This window comes from Prinia subflava, chromosome 3 (assembly GCF_021018805.1).
Source record: "Prinia subflava isolate CZ2003 ecotype Zambia chromosome 3, Cam_Psub_1.2, whole genome shotgun sequence".
Taxonomy (NCBI): Eukaryota; Metazoa; Chordata; class Aves; order Passeriformes; family Cisticolidae; genus Prinia; species Prinia subflava.
In genome coordinates this window covers 104635942-104655940 of record NC_086249.1, presented here as the reverse complement: position 1 = coordinate 104655940, position 19999 = coordinate 104635942, and the positions used below count along the sequence as shown (strand labels likewise).

At 44.7% G+C, this 19999-nt stretch overlaps 1 protein-coding gene across 1 annotated transcript; it reads left to right on the top strand.

Moving 5' to 3' along the window:
- The first annotated feature begins 3981 nt into the window (after nt 1–3981).
- On the top strand, nt 3982–19206 carry ETS2 (ETS proto-oncogene 2, transcription factor). Its single transcript, XM_063393192.1, has 10 exons — nt 3982–4475; nt 7541–7612; nt 10337–10457; nt 12024–12143; nt 12581–12781; nt 13401–13484; nt 14142–14384; nt 14557–14820; nt 15481–15599; nt 17662–19206. The coding sequence occupies exons 2-10, from the start codon at nt 7541–7543 to the stop codon at nt 17875–17877; spliced, it is 1440 nt and encodes a 479-aa protein (XP_063249262.1). The 5' UTR covers nt 3982–4475; the 3' UTR covers nt 17878–19206.
- Nucleotides 19207–19999: the final 793 nt, after the last annotated feature.

The following is a 19999-nucleotide window of genomic DNA, read 5'->3' as shown; positions in this document are numbered from 1 at the left end:
TCAGCCGTGTTTTATTTTAGCTGTGAACAATCTGAGTGAAAAGCCATTCGATACCCCCCTTTCCCCCCCAAACCTGTATAAATATTTTGTTTCAGTCGCGTTTCAATGGCAGAGTAAATGAGTTTCGTCCTTTGTTTCAACCATAACAGTGCCTTGTTTGAAGTTGCTATTTCAAGCTGGGAGAGCTGGGCCTTTATTTTTTCAAAGATGTTATTTCCTGAGACCCTTTACTCTGTGAACTTACAGCCGGCCAGCCACCACTGGAGCTTCATTGTTAATTGTCTTTTTAGGGGCACAAATATACAGCCTTTCCTTTCAAATTCAGGATGGCTCTGTTTATTTACGCTGCTGAATGCAAACTTTGGAGGAGGCATCTCTGGTGCTGCAGGGATGCCAGGAGCAGTGGGAAGAGGTGCAGGGCTCTGCTGGACCCTGAGAGCCCAGCAGACATTTCTGGGGACTCCCAGGGAGAAGGAGAAGGAGAAGGAGAAGGAGAAGGAGAAGGAGAAGGAGAAGGAGAAGGAGAAGGAGAAGGAGAAGGAGAAGGAGAAGGAGAAGGAGAAGGAGAAGGAGAAGGAGAAGGAGAAGGAGAAGGAGAAGGAGGAGAAGGAGAAGGAGAAGGAGAAGGAGAAGGAGAAGGAGAAGGAGAAGGAGAAGGAGAAGGAGAAGGAGAAGGAGAAGGAGAAGGAGAAGGAGAAGGAGAAGGAGAAGGAGAAGGAGAAGGAGAAGGAGAAGGAGAAGGAGAAGGAGAAGGAGAAGGAGAAGGAGAAGGAGAAGGAGAAGGAGAAGGAGAAGGAGAAGGAGAAGGAGGAACAAGAGGAGGAGGAGGAGGAGGAGGAAGAAGAAGAGGAGGAGGAGAAGGACCACGTGCAGCCCAAACCTCCCCAGGCAGAGGAGCTGAGCCAACATGCAGATGAGGGTGCCATGCACACCGGGACAGCACGACAGGGATTTTCACTCCTGTGTGTGTCCTCTGTGGCGCAAGAGGAATTCTGGAGGAGTTAAGTCACAGCTGCTCCGGAGCTGCAATGCAGCCCTGCCGCATACCTGCCTCCTCACATTCCCTCTCCACGCTTCAAACCTCGGCATTTTTAGGATCTTATTCCCCCTCTTTGTTGTCCCCAGTGAGGATATGGTGTGCAGACAGCGAATGAAGCCCTTCCCTGGGATGCCCTGATGAGCTGCTGCTCTTCTCTCCCTCCAATGAGCAGTTCAGCCCTGCAGCTGCTCAGATCAGAAATACGGGGCCGAATAATCCCCTTGGGCACCCATCCATTGCCAGGTAGTTCCAAAAAAATCGAACTTTTAATTCACTACAGGAAAGTAACTCTTCTGCTTATTTCTGAGACACTGTTGCAGAGAAAGGCAGTAAAAAACCAGAAATAACTCCTTAGCACTCACTTTCAGCCTAGGTCCTCATTCAAACAAACAAACAAACAAACAAAAAAAAAAGATCAAGAAGGACTGAAAAAAAGCCTTATCTCTACCACAGAAAAGAGAATTTTGCAATGAGTTTTTCTTTATTCTTTACCAGTTGTCTTTCCTTTTCCATTTCTAGCTGCTTCAGTCTTAAGCACCACAGCTAGATTTCCCTCACTCCTACAAAAAAATAAAACAAAAATATCAGAAAAAAAAAATCTCAGAAGTTTGCAGCTAGATGCTGATTCAATTATTCTTAAATTGATACATAACTCCCCTCTTTTGTCTCTGGCTCACAGAGTTACAACACACGCAGGAATAAAACCACAGAAAGTTGTGAGGAGGACAGACAATTCCTAAAATAGAACCAAACACAAAAACCAACCCAAGCCTGTTTTTCCTTTGACTCTAAGTTAATGATGCTACAATTTGAAAATGCAGAGGGCTCACGGAATTAAAGAGAAACTTGGGCTGGAGAGGAAAGTTTCAGGTCTGTGCTCTGACCTTCTGCAGGGCTTGCTCTGAGCTTTGGCCACTCCAGATCAGAGACTCCCCGCAGACGAAGCTTTCACTCACACTGGGAACATTCACTGCCAAATATCGAGTTGGCATTTTCCCCGCTGCCTCTGTGCACCTCTGGAGGAGTCTGGCTCTCCCTTTGCTCCAACCTCCCATTAAGGAGTTGAAATTAGCACTGAGACTCCCCATTAGCCTGCTTTTCTCCAAACTAATGAAACCCAGCTCCCCCAGCCCCTCCTCATACATCATCCAGCCCACTAAGCACAAACCGCTTCTAATGAAGGCTATTTCTATACTAACAATAAGGAAAATTTAATGATCTTAAATACTCTTACATAAGAAGAACTGCCCTAAAAATGAGACCTTTCAATAGAGCAAAATATGGCCAGGTTAATAATTTTGCTCTGGGTCCCAGAATGTTAATTTAGCAAGAAATAAATAACTCCCCCAGCCTTTCATCTTATCTTTCTGACAGATGTTTCCCCTATAAAAAGGGTGTCATAATTGTTTTTGTCAGTGTTATAATTAAAATTGCTATGCAGCTGACATACAGTTTTTAATGGTTTCCCCTAGGATTATAGCAGATGTTGCCTTATTAGATCAGGGCTCTCCTGGAGTAAGAAATGTCATTGGCATAATCAAGACACTTCTTTAAGCCTCTCAAAGTAGACTGTCACAATTTTCCCAGTAACATTTGACCCTTAGGGATGAAATATATCCTGCTTTTCTAAGGAGAAAGTTTTCTGAGGAGTTTGAAAGAAATACTGAAAAAAAAATCCAGTTTTTGCTACAGCCAGAAATAGCTGGAAGATACAGGAGGGAGCCCTGACAACTGCACCAGCAAGGCCAAAGAAACCGTGGCTTTTTAATATTCACAAAAATATTCACAGGCAAAGGTAGAGGATCTGGTGAGGAGCTGAGAAATAGCAGTTAATGGGCTCTTATTATAAGAAAACTTACAACCCTATGGCCAAAGTGTTAATTTGAAATGGGAGTTAGTTTAAATAAAGCAAGGTGTAACAGCAAGCTTTTCTCTAGGTGCAGTTTGGATCCCTGGTGTTCACTGAAAATCCAGAGAAGTCAAGGGGGAAGCAAGAAGAAAGGGTGGCTCCAATGGTCAGCTAGGCTGGGCAGCTGGGAAGGGCACACGGATCCTTTGTCTGAATGCACACAAAGCGTTTAATATCATGAAAAATCATTTCTAGGTGGTTTGGCAAGAGAAGCAGGCAAGTTAGGTGGCTCCAACCTAAGAAAAGCCACCCAGGCCCCTGTCCACAAAATCTCTCCAGGGGGAACTCACTTGGACAAAATGAACTCAGCAGAAAGTAACTTCACATTTTGGTGTCACTGAGCTCCTTGCAACTTTCCAAGGGCCACCAATTTTTTTTTCCCCCAAGGTGTGAGGAACGCCAACTCTGTTTCACAGCCTGCGATCCGCAGGCTGCAGCTCTTCCGCGTCGCTTTATATTAAGAACTCCCCAAAATAATTGTGGAAGGTGCAACATGACATAATCGCTGAAGTTTCACAGCACCCAGTGTCGCAGTTTACTTATGGAAATCGCAGAATCGGGTTGGAAAAGATCCCTTGAGAGCACCGAGCCCAACTTTTGACAGACCACCAAACCGAGTGTCACATCCCCATGCCCCTTGAACACCTCCAGGGATGGGGACTGCACCATCTCCCCGGGCAGTTCTAATGCCTGATCAGCCTTTCTGCGAAGAAATTCTTCGCCCAAACAGACTATTTCCATTTGGAATTTTAGCAGCTAACTCTCCTGATCTCAGCCATCTCCAGGAGAAAGAGGCATTAATTAAAAAACAAGCGTGGAAAACGTCCAGCAGGAATTATCTCTGGGGTGGGAGGGGGGTAGGGAAGAAACAAAATTAAAAAACAACCTCGGTCTCTCGGAGCGACATAAAACAGCTTCTTTTCTTTTTTCTTTTTTCTTTTTTCTTTTTTTTTTTTTTTGTTTGGTTTTTTGTTTTGTTTTGTTTTCCCCTTTTCCTCCCCGAGGCACGCTCGGCATCCCCTGCGCTGGCGGGGCCGAGCGCGGCTGTGCCGGTACCAGCGACGACAACAAGCGGAGGGGCCGGGCTTGAGGGAGGCGGGCCCGGCCGCCTCCCCCCGCCCGCTGAAGAGCGCCTGCGAGGGCGGGCAGGCGGCAGAGCGAGGAGCGGAGCCGAGAGGAGCCGGGTGGCATCGGAACCAGGGCAGAACCGGGGGAGAACCAGGGCAGAACGAGCGCGGAACCAGCGCGGCATCACCGCGGGCCGCCCTCACCCGCGGCCCGGCCGGCAGCGCCCACGCACCGCGGGCACCCGCCTGCCTTGCCTGCCGCATCCCGCCCCTTCTGTGCCCCCCTGCTTCGGCCGGGACTCTCCGCCGGGATCAGCGCTGTTGTTGTTGGCCGGCGCGGCCGCGTCGAGGATATTTTGGCTCGCCCGGAGGCAGCGGCGCCTCGATCCCTTGGACGCCGCGTGTGGGGCCGGGGCCGCCGCCGGGGAGGGAGCGCAGGAGCGCCGGCACCGCGGGCCAGGTGAGGCGGGGGCGGCGGCGGGGATGGAGAGAGGGGGGAGAAAAGGAGAAAGGGCTCGTCGGTGCTCCGGGACCCCTCCTCGCTGGTGCTGCCCGGACACATCCGCACCGCGGGTTCTCGCCGGGAATGCCGATCAGAGCCCCGCTCAGCCTCCCCCGGGGGCGGTGAGGGGTTGAGGAGAGCGGCCTGGGGCTCATCCCCCGGGGGATGGCGCGGCCCCGGCAGGAAGGGGTTAATGAGCAGCGCGCTCTGGATTTGGTTAGGACCTTTAAAGGGACTTTAAAAAAAAAAAAAAATCCGAACGTTGGGCTGTGTGATCTGCCCACCGAAGTTTTTTGTACGTGGGCGAAGCGTGTGTCATGTGTGAGAAGCCGGGCAGGCTCCCGGCGGAGCTCGGGGAGCTGAGGGACTGCGCGGGGCACGGCGTTCTCTCCCACCCGCCTCCCAAGGAGGCCGCTTCTTCCCTGGGAAAAAATTATCAGTTGAAAGAAAAAAACCAACAGGCGTAATATCCCGCTGCCCGCTCTCCCCCCTTTAAAAAATACCCCCCAAAAAGCCAAGGAAAAATAACACTGGAGGTGGATCAGATCCACGGGGGACACCGGCGCGCTTCGCTCCTCCATGTGGATGCTGCCCAGCTGCGCCCAGCTGTGGGCAGGCACCTGGCTGTTGCTGAAAAGAAGGCGATCAGAACTGCGGAGTATTAGTTAATAAGTGCCTGATCCTGTTGACCCTGTTCTGGTTCACCCACTCAGCTATGCGGGGGTGTTGAGGAAGGTGTCCTGCCAGTTAAACCAATTATAGCTGGCAAGTCGCAGTCATCAGCATTAGTGGAGGGCTTGGAGGTGAGGCCCAGGCACACCGTAGTGGCTTTTCTGAACTTGAAAACAGCGGCTTTCCAAGTCCAGCAAAAAGCCAGATTTAACCCCGTGTGCCACGGAAATCAGCGTTGCCTTTCCAGCTCGGCTTGTCTTGTGGTATCTCTGTCGGGGTTTTGTATCTCAGGGCTGGGAAATTTGTGCTGCAGATGGGGAGAAAGCTGATGCGGGATGAGCAAAGGGTACAGAAATTCCTCTGTTGGAATTGGAAGAAGAAAGCCGGAGTGTTGCAAAACACGCCGAGGATCTCCATGTGTTTTTCAGCCAGAGCTCGGTGTCTCATTTTTCCAAAGCTTTCCTTGGGAACAAACCCAGCGTGGAGAAGCAGGGGCTTGGGTTAATGAGCAATGCCGTGTAATCAACACTTGGTATAAACCTTTTGTCTTAGGGCCCTAAACACCTCAAAAGAAACAAACAAACGAAAAAAAGACAGGAAGGAGAGAATCCCAACCCTTTTAGTGGACGGGGAAGTGCCTAACAGGATTTGTGGAGAGGTCAGAATTGCACACAAGTGCCAGGAATCTTATTTGTACGCCTAACCAGGGGTCAGACCTCAGCTTACAGAAAATACATATAATATTTTCACAAATACTCAAATCCCTAAGCCAGTTATCCCTGGACACCAGAGCAGAATTCAAAGGCAAAACAAAGGGTGTTGGAAATTGCCGTACACTTTTTTAAAAGCCCAGCCAAATGCCAGGATAAACAGTTGTTTAAACTGTGGCAAATTTAATGAACAGATTAGGATGCTTGCTGAGTGAGACTCACGCTGTGTGAAATTCTTTGCTGCTCAATGAGATGTGTAATTTAGATCAAATATTTGTACGTGCTGTTTGAGGTAAAAAACATCATTCAGTAGATTGCACTTTTTGAGTAACATTAATGAATATTCTTCTCAGTGTCAGTTGATTTGTTTTGTTTCAATTATAAGGCCCAGTCAAGTTGAAATAGGCCTTCCATGTTTAGGACTCTGGCTATTTTTTTTTTAAATTTTATTTTTAAGTGATCAGCTATGTAAGAAGGATGAATGCGTTCCTTGTTTTTGGCTGCTGGATGTTTTAATTTTCCGTTCTGTTTATATGGATGGCTTTTGAATGTGTTGCCATTTTAAACAAATTTATTTTGTTAAGATCCTAGTTTACAATTTTTTCTGAATTTTAAAGTGATTTTGTTGGGGTTTTTTTTTCCTTGTGTTAACATGTTGAGTGATAGATTTGGCTGTAATAAGAACACAGTTTTGTGGATATCTTGATAGTGTCCTCTGTGGCTATTTAAGTAGAAGTTCTTGTTTTCAGGCAGTTGCTGTGGAGCCAGGGAATTCAGCCCAATGCTGTGAAAAAAGGGAAGGAAAATTAAAAGTGTAGCTTGATAAGGTATCGTTCACTGACACCTGAATTGCAGCATCACGATAAAACTGAACAATGACCATAAAACTGGCTTTATTCCCTATGTTTGATCTTTCCCATAGGATATGAATCTTATCACTCTTCTCCTTAAATGATATATAGGAGAAAAGTTACACAGGCCTCACACAACCCTGTTCCTGGCAATAAAGGCAGTAAGATAAAGGTTTGACTTCAGTGGCACAAACATATTGATAGTGGTCCCATTATCAGCTCTTTAAAAAGGGTATTTTACTGCATAAACCCCTTTTCAATTACAACTTAGCCCCTCTAAAGCGTTATAAATGTTCTAATCCTGTGTTTAGAAAATGTACAAGATAATGTGATTTGGAGTAAAGGCAGGAGGCTGGGGACACTGGGCATTGGCTTCTCTGATTATTCATGAAGGGATGAATGTAGGAGGTGAAGGTGTATCGAAGTGTCACTCTGTCACTCCTCTCCCTCTGAAAGCCAAAGTCTGAAGTGAATCATGGCCTGTGAGAGGGCACAGAGTAAGCAAAAATAACACAAAACTGATTGCCTAAGATAATGGGTGAAAAGCTGGAAAATACCCCAAAGAGACAGATGTTAGGTGGGCAGGGGGTTTCTGTGGGCTTTCCAGGCAAACACAAATTTTGTGAAAGCCCTGCCAGCTGAAAACCAGCATGAGAATTGCCCTGTTTGGTTTGTGATGCTGGAAAAGCTTTCCCTGTATGTCACTGCCAGAGCAATGAGGGTACATCTGTTAACATCTGCTCCCTCCTGCTTTGGCAGTGTTTTTAACGTGACCCCTCTCGTTTTTCAGATGAGTGACTTTGGGATCAGGAACATGGATCAAGTGGCTCCCGTGTCCAACATGTACAGGGGAATGCTCAAGGTGAGTACCCTGGAGCTGCCACCTCCCAAACCCAGCTGGGGCAGCCCCCAGCCAGTGCTTTTGTTGTGTTCCTGCAGTGCTAGAACAGGAATTGGCTAAGCCAAGTGAACACAGGTTTAATTGCTCCCCTGTAATCTTCTGCCAGAGTATTCCCACTGTGTTCCACGAGGATGTGAAAAACAGGACTGAAATAGGAAGGTGCAAATCTTGCACCCACAACCCTCTCCCCCCAACAAGGCTCCCTCTCTCCATTCTCTAAATCCTAAGGATCTGAAAGAGGTGGACAAAAACTGAGGTCAATTTTGCTGGTGTTGGTGGAACTTCTGCCAAAATAAAGGTGAAAGGGTGGGCAGCAGAAGAGGGTTTGTATCTTTAGTTTGATGAGACTGGCAGAGGCCTGTCCTGATAGGACTGGTCAGGTTTGGTACCTTCCTGAACTCTGTTTGGAATAAAAGTAGGTTATTCCCTTACAGCTGTTACTAATGGAAGCCAAATACATTGTAATAACTCCAGAAATCATTACATTTATTTTATTTTTAGGTAGACTGTGTCTGTTACCTTGTTTTGAAAGGTGTTTTTACAAACCAAGGTCAGCAGAGTGTGAAGGCTCAGTCTCAAAGGGCTTCCCCTCTGGGCCCCATTCATGCAGGTTGCTTTTTAATCCCAGTTCTTTTACACAGCATTGATTAATGTAAACCATTACAAACTGTAAAGGTTAGAGAGACCTTTTCTGCTCTCATTAACTTTGAGGAATGGCTGTGGTTTGAAGAATCAGTGAGGCTGTGGGATGCTGGCTGCTGTGATTCCTTATGTCCCCTCTTAGCTTTTTTTCTCCTCACAAAAAAAAAATCAAGGAGATCCCCCAACTTAACATCCGTGTGCTCTTAACACAGTGGTTGCCCTAAGCAGTTATTCAGTGTTCAGTTGGCATAGAATTAAGTCAGAGACTTGTGTTCTGCTGTGCTGTAGCTGTTCACATTCCATTTTATTTCGTTCTGCAATAATTACATGTATTGAAAAGCCAAGCAAAGTGGTTGTGTAACTGATAGGACGAGCAGAATTCATTCTGCATTGTGTTTTTCCTCTTTTGCTACTATTAAACGAAGAACATGCTTACAACATTAATTTTCTCCCTTTTGAAATATGAAACTAGCACGGTATGGATTTTACTCATTCACATGCCACAGCATTTTTTCCAGTGACTCAGGATAAGGGTCAGCTATTTACACAAAATGCAGGAGTTTCCAGATTGTGTTGAAAGAACTTGTCCTTTCTTTTAGGTGCTAGAGATGAGTCAGAGCTTTTATCTAGTAATGTATAAAGAATCTTTTACCAGCAGATTTGGCAGCTGTTGCTAACATGTTTTATTCAGACATGAGCCCTTCCAGGGGCTGGCTTGGACTTGAGTTGGGGAGTACCTGAACCAGAGATCCACAAATTTTGCCCTGCTGGCCAGGAGATTTCTGAATCCACTAAATGAGGCATGATACTGTTTATGGTGACATGAAAAGTTAGGGAATGTGAGGGGAAATCCATCCTAAATCATTGCTCCAGGAGCACAGTTTAGCTTGCTTTTTGCATTGCATGTGAATACTGCCCTGAAAAATCCTTGCCTTGTCCTCGGCTAAATCCACTCCTTTGGCACGAGCTGCCAAATCAATGTTTGCCTAAACCAAATAAACATTTGCAAGTTGTCTTTGTCTCCAGCTCCCAGGAGCTGCCATGAGCCAGCTGCAGCTTTCCAGAGCAATGTTCTATCCTCAGGTGCCTTTAAAAAAATCTCATCTCTGCCTCAAGATATTGCAGATATGGTTTCCCTGTGACTAACGAGCAAGTTTCATAAGTTGTTTTTGAAGTTATTTCCTCCTCTGCTCATGTTTCTTCTTCCCCCCAAAGACTGAAGTGGCTGAGGGAAATTTAGTAAATTCATGCCTGTATTCCTGGCATACACAGTTGGCACAAGTCAAGTTTGAGAGGAGTTAGGTTTTCAAAATAGAACAATATTTCTTGAATGTCAGTATATCAGTAGAATCTGCTTTTATCTGGAACATTTTTATCAGTCTTGTTTTATCCCTTGCTGTAAAATGAAAGTAGAAGTGTTTCACTGAGCATCTGAGCACTTGAAAGACTTCATAATGTGGTTGCTGGCAAATCCAGTAATGCAGAAGTGTAAAAGTTTCTGCAACATCCTTCCTCAAGTCCTGTAGAGCTGTCTGTGTAGCTTCAAGTGATGTGGTTCAGATGAATTTTATCCTTTAGAAAAAAACCCAAAACCTTCACGAATCTACTGTAGGTTTTGCACTGACAGTTTCCCCATAATTTACTGATCTCCATCCAATCCTCATCAAGTGGATAATCAATTTCAAGGGTTAAGTAAATGAGGATTTCTTTAAAATGTATCTGGAAATAAATGCATATTCACACACACATGTGTATTCTCTATTGTTAAAAGCCTCAATTACAGGAAAAAACTTAGAATATCCTGCTTTGACTTTACTGTAAGCTGCAGAACATCCCCCACCTCGCCCTTATCAGTGGCTTTTATTCACGTAGCAGAAGCTGTGCCCTCGTTGTGGTTAAGTTTCAAAGCTGGCTCATTCGAGCCAGTGGTTGTGCATGATCTCCAGATCTACAAAACCAAACCCAGACACTTCCTAGCAGTGGAGCTCACAGCTTTCCAGCAAAGTGCTGACGTTGTTCTGTGTTTATTCTGCTCCTTCGCAGCGTCAGCCGGCGTTTGACACCTTTGACAGCTCAAACTCGCTTCTTGCTGGATATTTTTTCTCACTCAGTGAAGACCAAACGCTTCAGGAAGTGCCAACGGGATTTGACTCCACTTCTTATGGTAAGTCTTCACTTTGCTCCTTAGTCCAGTCAGCAGATGAGAAATTTTGGGGGTCTAACTAAAATCTCCTGGGTGTGCAACGTGGATTTCCCTAAAAAGATGTGGTTTAATACACAGACTTCTGTGTACGTGCTTGGTTTTATTCCTGTGGTCTTTGTGGGTAGCTGTTGTTTTCTGTACTGAAAAGAAATAGGAACTGGCAGTAGCCTAATAGACTGATTTTTCATGGAAGAAGCCTTAGTAGGAGTTTAAGCAAAGATAAGAGTTCAAAAACCTTTTAAAAAGAGGGGTTTGTGTATTTAAATTTACAACATCGCAACCATAATTAAAGTGCAAATATTCTAAAAGCTTTTTTGATTCTCTGGTGTCAAATCTCAGTATGTTTTATTCCATACCTTAAAAAACAGGGTGGGAATGTTTTAAGGTTTGGGGGTTTTTTAATTTTATTTGTGTGTGTGTAGGTCAGTATCCCACCAAGAGCACCTTACAAATCCTTTCCTGTAGTCCCTGACAAAATGTAGATATTTTACCTGATGCTGCTTTTATCTCCCCTTAGGGAAAGGAAAAAAAAAAATCTCCAGCCCTCAAACCCAGAAAACCACAGGTCCTTTGTTCTAGTGTGATTCTAATCAGTCACCTCCTCTGGTCAGCAAAGCAAGCCCTTGCAGATATTAGGAAGGGTGTGGTAAAAACAGAAGTGGAGCCTGTAGATAGTCTGGGAGAGCAAGAAGAGCTGCACAGCTCTGAGCTGACTTGGAATCTGCCAAGAGCAACTGGGACAGTGGAAGGTGTCCCTGCCCATGGCAGGAGGTGGCACTGGGTGGGCTTTAAGCTCCCTTCCAACCCAAACTATTCTGTGATAAAATGAGGCATCTTCTGGTAAAAAAAAATTGACCGATAAGAAAAGCTGTGTGGGAGCTGAATTTGTCCTTAAAATAGAACCTTCTTGTAAATTTGAAAGTCAGTGAGGTAGATCAGTGGTTTATACTGACATATAATTGTGCCAGCTTTGTGGTTTGATGCATTATTCACCCCCAGCTTGTTAGCAGTCACACTTGTTGGGTCCAGATGATGGAATAATCCATTGCACCATGTGCTTGGGTGATGAGATATGGTAAGGTCTGAAATGCAGGGTTGAATAGTGCAGGCTGGCTCTTCACAACCCTGCTGTCAGTTACTTAGCTCTCCAATTAAACAGAGATTGTCTGGAGATGCGAAGAAGTCTCAGGGCAAATTATAGGTGGTAAAATAGGAATAAGCAGCCTCCTTTCCCTTAAAAAATAATAATAAATTTTCCCTGCAACAAAGGCACTTAATGTAACTACTGAGAGTAAATAAGGATCTATGCATGGAAAGCTGCAAAGCTCTAATTAGCGATGCAATCTTATCAAAAAAGTAGTACAAAGATTTTTAGAGCGTGGTGATCTCTGTTTTTTTAAAACACCAACTTTCTAGCATCTTTTTTTTGTTTTAATTCTTCAAACAGCAAAAACCCAGTCCCTCCTTTCAGTGGCCTGAAGTTAATGTGTCTTCCTCCTCCCCTCCACCCCTTTTCTTTTCTTGCAGAGTCGAACAACTGTGAATTGCCTCTGTTAACCCCGTGCAGCAAGGCCGTGATGAGTCAGGCCCTGAAAGATACTTTCAGTGGTTTCACAAAGGAACAGTGTCGGCTGGGTATCCCAAATAGTAAGTGTTTGCTATTTATAAGCTTTTTTTTTTTAATGCTAAGGAGGAGGCTGAATAGCAGCTCTTTGAAAAGGAAGGAGTGATGTCAGTAGGAAATACAAGAATGGATCCTATGTGAATCTGGCACAGCTTGCCTTGGAGAGGCCAGACTTGCTGGTGTTAAAAATGGGTGCATGGAGAGCTCATGCTTTGGCAGCATGAGAGAGAATCAAGCAAGCTGAGGACATCTCTGGTTGCAAGTGAATGCAGAAAGAAAAAAGAGGATTGGGTTTGGGGCTTTTTTTTTAAATTCAAAAATACTTTCATTCTGAATTCATTCAGAGCTCAATAACTTGGTTAAGTGATTTTTTTTTTTTTTAATTCACTGCTTTCTAAGGAAGATTATTTGACAAGGGCCAGGAGTTACCTCTAAATGTTGGATCCTTCCTGTCTTGCAGATCCCTGGCTATGGACTGAACAGCAAGTTTGCCAGTGGCTTTCATGGGCTACCAATGAGTTCAGCTTAGCAAATGTGAACTTCCATCAGTTTCTTATGAGTGGCCAAGACTTGTGCAACCTGGGCAAGGAACGTTTCTTGGAACTGGCACCCGACTATGTGGGTGATATTCTGTGGGAGCACCTGGAGCAGATGATAAAAGGTAATTAGAGAGCCAGAAAAAGTTTTTGGTTTAGGGCTCTCCTAACAGAAACAGAAATGAGACTCGATTTCAACACTGGTTTCACTATGAAGGGTTTTATTGCATATGAAAACTCGAAATGAACTTTAAAACTTGATTAATAAAAGCATTATCAGCACTGTCAGTACATCCTTGATATGCAAAGCACAGATGCAGATAGCTGCAGACATTCTGTGTGCAGGCTGAGTACATTTGTGGGCAGGTTTTGTTTGGGAAGATCACTGGAATAAATGAGGTTGGGCTACAGCCACTGTAAATACCCCATAAATAAAACAGTTAACCCCATAAGTACAAAGTTAACCAACAGTTGGACCTTAAAGCATACTGCAGTTATTATTGGGGTTGAGTTTTATGTGAAAATTCAATTGGTGTGAGGGTTTTAAAGCCTTTTGGAAGTTGGCTGGGTTTTTTTGGTGTGATGTCTATCACGAGAGAGAATGCAATACAAATAGAGTGTGATACTAAAATTTTTGTGAATGGTGACCCCAAAAGGCTCCCAAGAGTCAGAAGCTTTCCATGGCATACAGGTCAGATCTTTAAAACTATAAACCCACATTTTGTCTTTTTCTCCTCTCCCTAGACAGCCAAGAGAAAACACAGGATCAATATGTGGAGAACTCTCACCTCACCTCAGTTCCCCACTGGGTCAATAACAATTCCTTAAGTAAGTATTTTTAAAAACTCGCATTTTGCATCGCTCAGTTTATTCTAAGCATGTCACAGATCCCAGGGTAGAAACAAAGAGCACCAGAATAGTTCCTGTGCTTGAGGAGAACATTTGACTTCAGCTGCTCCAGCCTTCTTTCCTTGTATTGTTCAATTGTCACCTAATTTATATCGGAAATCGTTTGAAGAGCAAAGGCTTTGAGAAAATGAAATTTCCTCTTGCTATGCCAAACCCTCCATCTGTGGAGCAGAATGACCACTCCCATCTCTAGCAAACCGAGGCAAAAACTGAGAAGCAGCAAGAGCTCTGTTTAGGCCTTTTTAAAGGCTCTGGAAGTGTGCTGGAGCTGTTGGAAGTGTGTGGGATGCAGTGCTGGCTCCCTCAGATTGTTTGATTGATGGCGTGTTTTATTCTGCCACAGTCAGGCTTCAGCTCAGCCTGATTACACCACTTAATGGGGAGAGCCTTGCTCAAAACCACTTAAAACTTCCCCAATTTTTTCTGTAGTTTCCTTGAAGAATGAACAATGGGCATTTGTGGCTGGCAACTTGCAGAGGGGGATTTGCAGAATCTGATTTGGTGTATTTAGTGTGTATTAGTTTGTTTAAGGGTCTCCAGGGAAAAATCATCTAATTCTTTGGTTTCTTTTTTCAGCTGTTAATGTAGATCAGAATTCCTATGGAATGCAAATGCCTGGATACCCTAAACCCCTCAGTTATCCCAAACCAAATCTCCTGACTGACGTCTGTCAGACTTCCACAGCACCGAATCTCCTCAACCCAGAACAAGACTTCCCATTGTTCCCTAAAACCCAAGCAGATGCTGTTGGTGTGAACTACTGTGCAGTAAACCAAGATTTCCCAAGGAGCAACCTCAATCTGCTGATGGATAACTCTGGTGAGTCGTTATCTGCATGATAAACACGGGGCCAAGGCCATGTTCTGAGTGCCTCTTCCTCCTCTGCATGATTTATATGGACAGGCTGGATTGAGGGGGGAGGGGAAAAAGAAAAAAAAAAAAAGCACCGACACTTTCTGTTTTATTTATTTTACTGTTTTATTTGATGCAGGCAAGCTGAGAGAACATGAATCCAGTGACAGTGGTGCTGAGAGCTACGAGAGCTCGGATTCCATGCTGCAGTCCTGGAACAGCCAGTCCTCCCTGGTGGATTTGCAGCGTGTGCCATCCTACGAGAGCTTTGAGGACGACTGCAGCCAGTCCCTGTGTCTGAGCAAACCTACCATGTCCTTCAAGGACTACATTCAGGAACGGAGTGATCCTGTGGAGCAAGGGAAACCAGTTATACCAGCAGCCATCCTGGCTGGCTTTACTGGTGAGCAGCGAGGCGAAATGGTCACTCCTTTTTTTGTTTTTATGTAACATCAGTGTTCCCTCTTAAGTGTGTGACACAGGGGTAGAGACCACTAGTCACGAATAATTTCAGTTTTATGTGTTCTTAAACAGATTCTCAGGGATTATCCACCCAAAGCAAGAACAGGGCACGTCAGATCACGTAAAAATCAAACGCACTTTTTGATCTGTTTGAAAAAGAGGGGAGCTTGGGCAAAATCTCTCAGATTTGGAAATTCCCACAGGTGTTGTTAAGGCCTGTTAAGGCCTTGTTGCTGTAGTCCTTGCTGAAATTGTTTCTTTCCTGTAGGATGTTTGCCAAGCCAAAGACTTCAGGACAAGCCCTGGAGCTTTAAATGCAGCTGTTGGGAGGTGGGAGTGAGGGTTAAAGGATCCGTATGAGAGGGAAAGCCATAACTTTTGTCAAATCCTTTGTTTCCATGAAAAACCTGACTTCATTTGTATGGATAGGAGCAGATTTGTGCTATAGAGTAAAACCTTAGGTTTCCCTCTGATCTGTATAAAAGATAAATCAGATTAATTACCAGGTCTGTGATATGAGTCTGGTGACGTACATTGGTTGTGGTTAGAGCTGGCAGAGGTATTAATTTGTGGTTTTTCCCTGTCTCCTCTTTCCCAACAGGCAGTGGACCTATCCAGCTGTGGCAATTCCTTCTGGAGTTACTGACTGACAAGTCCTGTCAGTCATTCATTAGCTGGACAGGAGATGGATGGGAATTTAAACTTGCTGACCCAGATGAGGTATGTGGCTAACTGGGGTGAAAACAAAGATTTGGAGGGTCTAATCTGACATCTGTGGGCCCAGTCTTGGATATAGATGTGTGTTTAGCTGCACATCAAATATGGTGGTGCTGCTTTTGAAGTATTTTGGGAACTTCACTCATTAGAAGTGATGCATTTTCATTTTTCTGATACTGTTTTCAGGAGGAAAATTATTGTGTTAAGAAATGATATAAAAAATCTAGTGAATCTTTTTGATTCAAAAAAAAAAAAAAAGAAAAAGAGACAGAAATAATGAACTCCAAGGAGCTTCATAGCATTGAACTTCCAGTAAAGAGTTGTCTCCTGCTGCCTGATAGCAAATCAGTGGTAAAACAGTGGTTTTTTGAGAGAGCAGATTGTGCCAGAGCTCCAGGAGTGTTTGGCCAAAACTCTCAGACACAGGGTAGGATTTTTGGGCTATCTGTGCAGGGACAGGAGTTGGGCTTGGATCCTTGTGGGTCTCTTCCAGCTCAGGGTATTCTGTGATTCTTGGGGTTGTCCTGTGCAGGGCCAGGAGCTGGACTGGTGCTGGAGTCACTGTCCCTGGGGGTGTGTCAGAAAAGACTGGAGGTGGCACTCAGTGCCATGGTCTGGTTGACAGGGTGGTGTTGGGTCAAAGGTTGGGCTCGATTTCAAAGGTCTTTTCCAGCCTGGTTGATTCTGTGATTCCTTCCACCTCAGGATATTCAGTATTTCTTGGGGTTGTCCAGTGCAGGGCTAGGAATTAGACTTTGGTCCCTGTGGGACACTGCCAGCTTGGCATATTCTGTGATTTCTCCATAAACCTGACCTCCTCGAGCAGGTTTTGTCCCATCCCCTACAAACCTTTGCTGTTAGCCACCTCCTCCTGGAGCTGCTCTGTTGAGGTCTCTTGTGGGATCAGTCATCAGCTCTTCTCTGCTGAGGTTGGGCCATCCAGAGCAAACAAAACCCTCTGACTGAGAAAGGGTTTTATTTAATCAGCTGCTAAGAAGGAGATGTGTTGGAGCCCTGGGCACTGAGAATTCCAGGCTTTCTGTGCTGCCAGGCACTGACCCCCAGGCAAACTCTGCATTTGACCTGAGGCTGTAGAAAAGGCTCCCAAAATTGAGTGACAGCACTGGGACTGTGGGGGTGGAGTTTGAATAGAAGTGTGTGAGATCACAGGGTGGAAAACTTACAGTTTAAGGGTTTAGAATACAGTAATAGATATATTGCAAGATGGAGGTTTTAGGACAGAGGCCAGTCCTGCTTTTTCACCTTTTTCTCCATGGGTCTGTGTGGTGTTTTGTAATTGGATAGAAAAGTCCTCATTGCGGGCCACAGGTGTTTGGTTATTGGGTTAAAAGTAAAAATAATTCAGGTGTCATTTCTTAATTGGACAGTTTATCCTTAAAAGGCCTTGTAGAGAGAGAGATATGGCTCCAATTTTTAGTTTGTTAGCTTGAAGTACTGTAGAATTCACAGCTTGTGAGATTGTGCTATAGATAAGAATAAAGGTCTGAGTCCAAACACGAAGCAAAGTCTCGAGCATTTAACCCTGACTCTGGTGAGAAAAAAAGAAGATAAAAAGCAACAGAGATGAGTTGACGTGTTGGAATTCTGGAAACTTGGATTTAGGGATTTAAGTATATAGTAACACATGTGAGTCATGATGGAGGACTTTGGGCATTGTCTAGGTCCTTCTTCACCTTCTTCCTTCTTCACGGGTTTGGGTGGTTTTCTGTAATTGGGTGAAAAATGTCTGCGTTGGGGACCTTGAGTGGTCATTATTGGGTCAGAAATATAAATAATACAGGTGTCACCTCGTTATTGGGTAATTGGCACCTAAATAACATTGGAAAGAGATAGAGAACGTCTCCATTTTACCTCTTTTGTCTATCTTGGTAGTCAGAGCTCACAGCTCATGAGTCTGTAAATAGATAAGAAATAATAAACGGCCAAGTCTGAAGATGAAACCTGCATTTCCTGTGTATTAATCCCAATGTTGTCAAGGAAAAAAAGGAAGCAAGCACTTTAGGAGGCAAGAATTGACCGAACCTGCACTTTCCTTTCCTGGCAGGTGGCGCGGCGGTGGGGCAGGAGGAAGAACAAACCCAAGATGAACTACGAGAAGCTGAGCCGGGGCTTGCGCTACTACTACGACAAGAACATCATCCACAAGACGTCGGGCAAGCGCTACGTGTACCGCTTCGTGTGCGACCTGCACAACCTGCTGGGCTACACCCCCGAGGAGCTGCACGCCATGCTGGGCGTCACGCCCGACACCGAGGACTGAGCCCGGCCCCGCCTGGCGCATCTGCAACCTCGGCTGGGGCGCGGGGACGACGCCCGGGAGCGCAGCCGAGCCCCCGCCGCGCTCGGGGACGGGGAGGCTGCCCACAGGCGGGACCTTCATCCATTTTGTGGAGAGGGAGCGGCGCGGCCGGCGGGGCTGCGCGGGAGCGGGCGCTGGCGGGGAGGCGCTGGGGAAGCTCCCGGGGTCGGTGTTCCAGCTGCCCTGCCCTGCTTTGGACGCTGCCCTGTGAGGATGGGCTGGCTTTGGAACCAAAGGTTGGCTGTGAGAAACCAGAGCTCGGATGTTTCTGAGATACCGCCGTCCTCGTGCAGTTTATTTAAAAGCAAAGTAATTTATTCTAAATGAGCAGTAAGGAGACTGGTATTCCTTTTTGTTTTAAAGCACGTTTTTATTATTATTGTTACTATTATTGTTACTACTCCAGAAATGTGCTGCATAGGTACATAAACACTCTCGTGTCCAAAACCAGATGTAGCAATTATTAACAAAAAAAAATACAACCCACCCTTTAAAAGAAGGGAAGGAAAATCATACCATTTCAATATTCAGTTTGTATATATTCTGTGATTCCTTTGGAAACTCCTAATGTTCCTATTTAACAGATACTGTATAGTGTAAATTAAACTAATTGTATGTGTGTTTTGAAATAGGATGAATGTAAACTTACCAAATGTGGGGGGTGGTTTCATGTTTGTCTAGCATATACGACCTTCTGCAAATATTTAATTGGCCTGAGAGACAGCAGAAGTTCTATGCTCAGTGTGCATGCATTTGGGGGGGCAGGGAGGGAGGCCGGGCTCAGGATTTTGCCAAGGCTGAAGCTGGCAATTCTTTGTGCATTTTGGCATTTTTACAGGAAACTAACGTTGTATTCTGGGACTTAAAAGGGCCTGTTTGTGGTTTCTTCTGTAACTGAAAAATGAAAATATTAATATGGGTAATATTACCTTTTTTCTTTATAAATGGCATATGTTTTTCAACTTCTATGCATGTACTTTTAAAAAAAAGTTTATATACAAGCCTTATTTTTTCAGTTCACTTGTCTCTTCCTGCAGTTTATTCTGTATGATTAAAATACGAATTCTATTTTTGGAAATAACTGTGACTCCTTTTCAAAGATCAGGAGGGTTTTATGTAGCAGCTATTTTTACTGCAAAAAAAAAAAAAAAAAGGAAAAAAAATCACTGGAAAAACGTACTTTGTAAGAAAGCTTTATTTTTTATCTGAGCTTGATGTACAGTTAAATGTGTTGTACAGTGTGAGAGGTTTAAAAATATGACTCCTCATTAAAACCTCTTGAGAAGAAAATCTTGTGTGTGCTTGCTTTTCGATCTGGAAAGTTTCAGAGGATTCTTTTCTTGTCTGTTGGTTCAATCTTTGTCCATCCTGCTACTACCACCTTCAACAGCTGCAGGATGAAAAAAGGAACCCAAGAAGAAAATAACCAGCCAGGCTTTGGGCTTATTGGAGAGAAAACTGCACAGGTTGCTGGCCTGGAACTGAGCTGGATGGGTGCAACCACTCTCTGGATAGAAATTCAAGTTAACACCTTTGTGTTGTGCCTCTGAAAGAAAGCTGGCAGTTCTGTGGTGTGAAAGAGCGTGTAAAGTGGCGGGGGAAGAGAAGGAAAAACAGAGGTGGGAAGACAACTTTAGCTTGAACTATTCCCATCCTGTGCAAAGCAACCCTACTGTCTTCATCCCCCTCTTCTTCATCCCTCCACCTTCCAGAAAAGCAGGAAATACAGAAAGATTTCCACACTTTTAAAAAGTAAAAAATACAGATATTAAATAATGCTGGCCCTAAGCCTCTTGATCTTTCTACCAAACTCTTTCTTGCTGTTGCTTTTGGTGTAGTCACCATGTGAAAAAGGATGGGCTTGGGGTTTTTGGGGGAATGTGCCTTTCTAAAAGGGAGGAGTTGAGAGGGTCAGCGTGTTACTTTGCATCATGCCCCTGGTCTGCCCTGAACAGCAGCAGACTTATTTTTCTGTCCTTCAGCTTTAGTTTTCCTTGTCTCTGTGAAGGAAAAGAATCACAGGATGGTTTGGGTTGGAAGGGACCCTAAAGGTCATCCCCTTCCAGCCCCTTGCCATGGACAG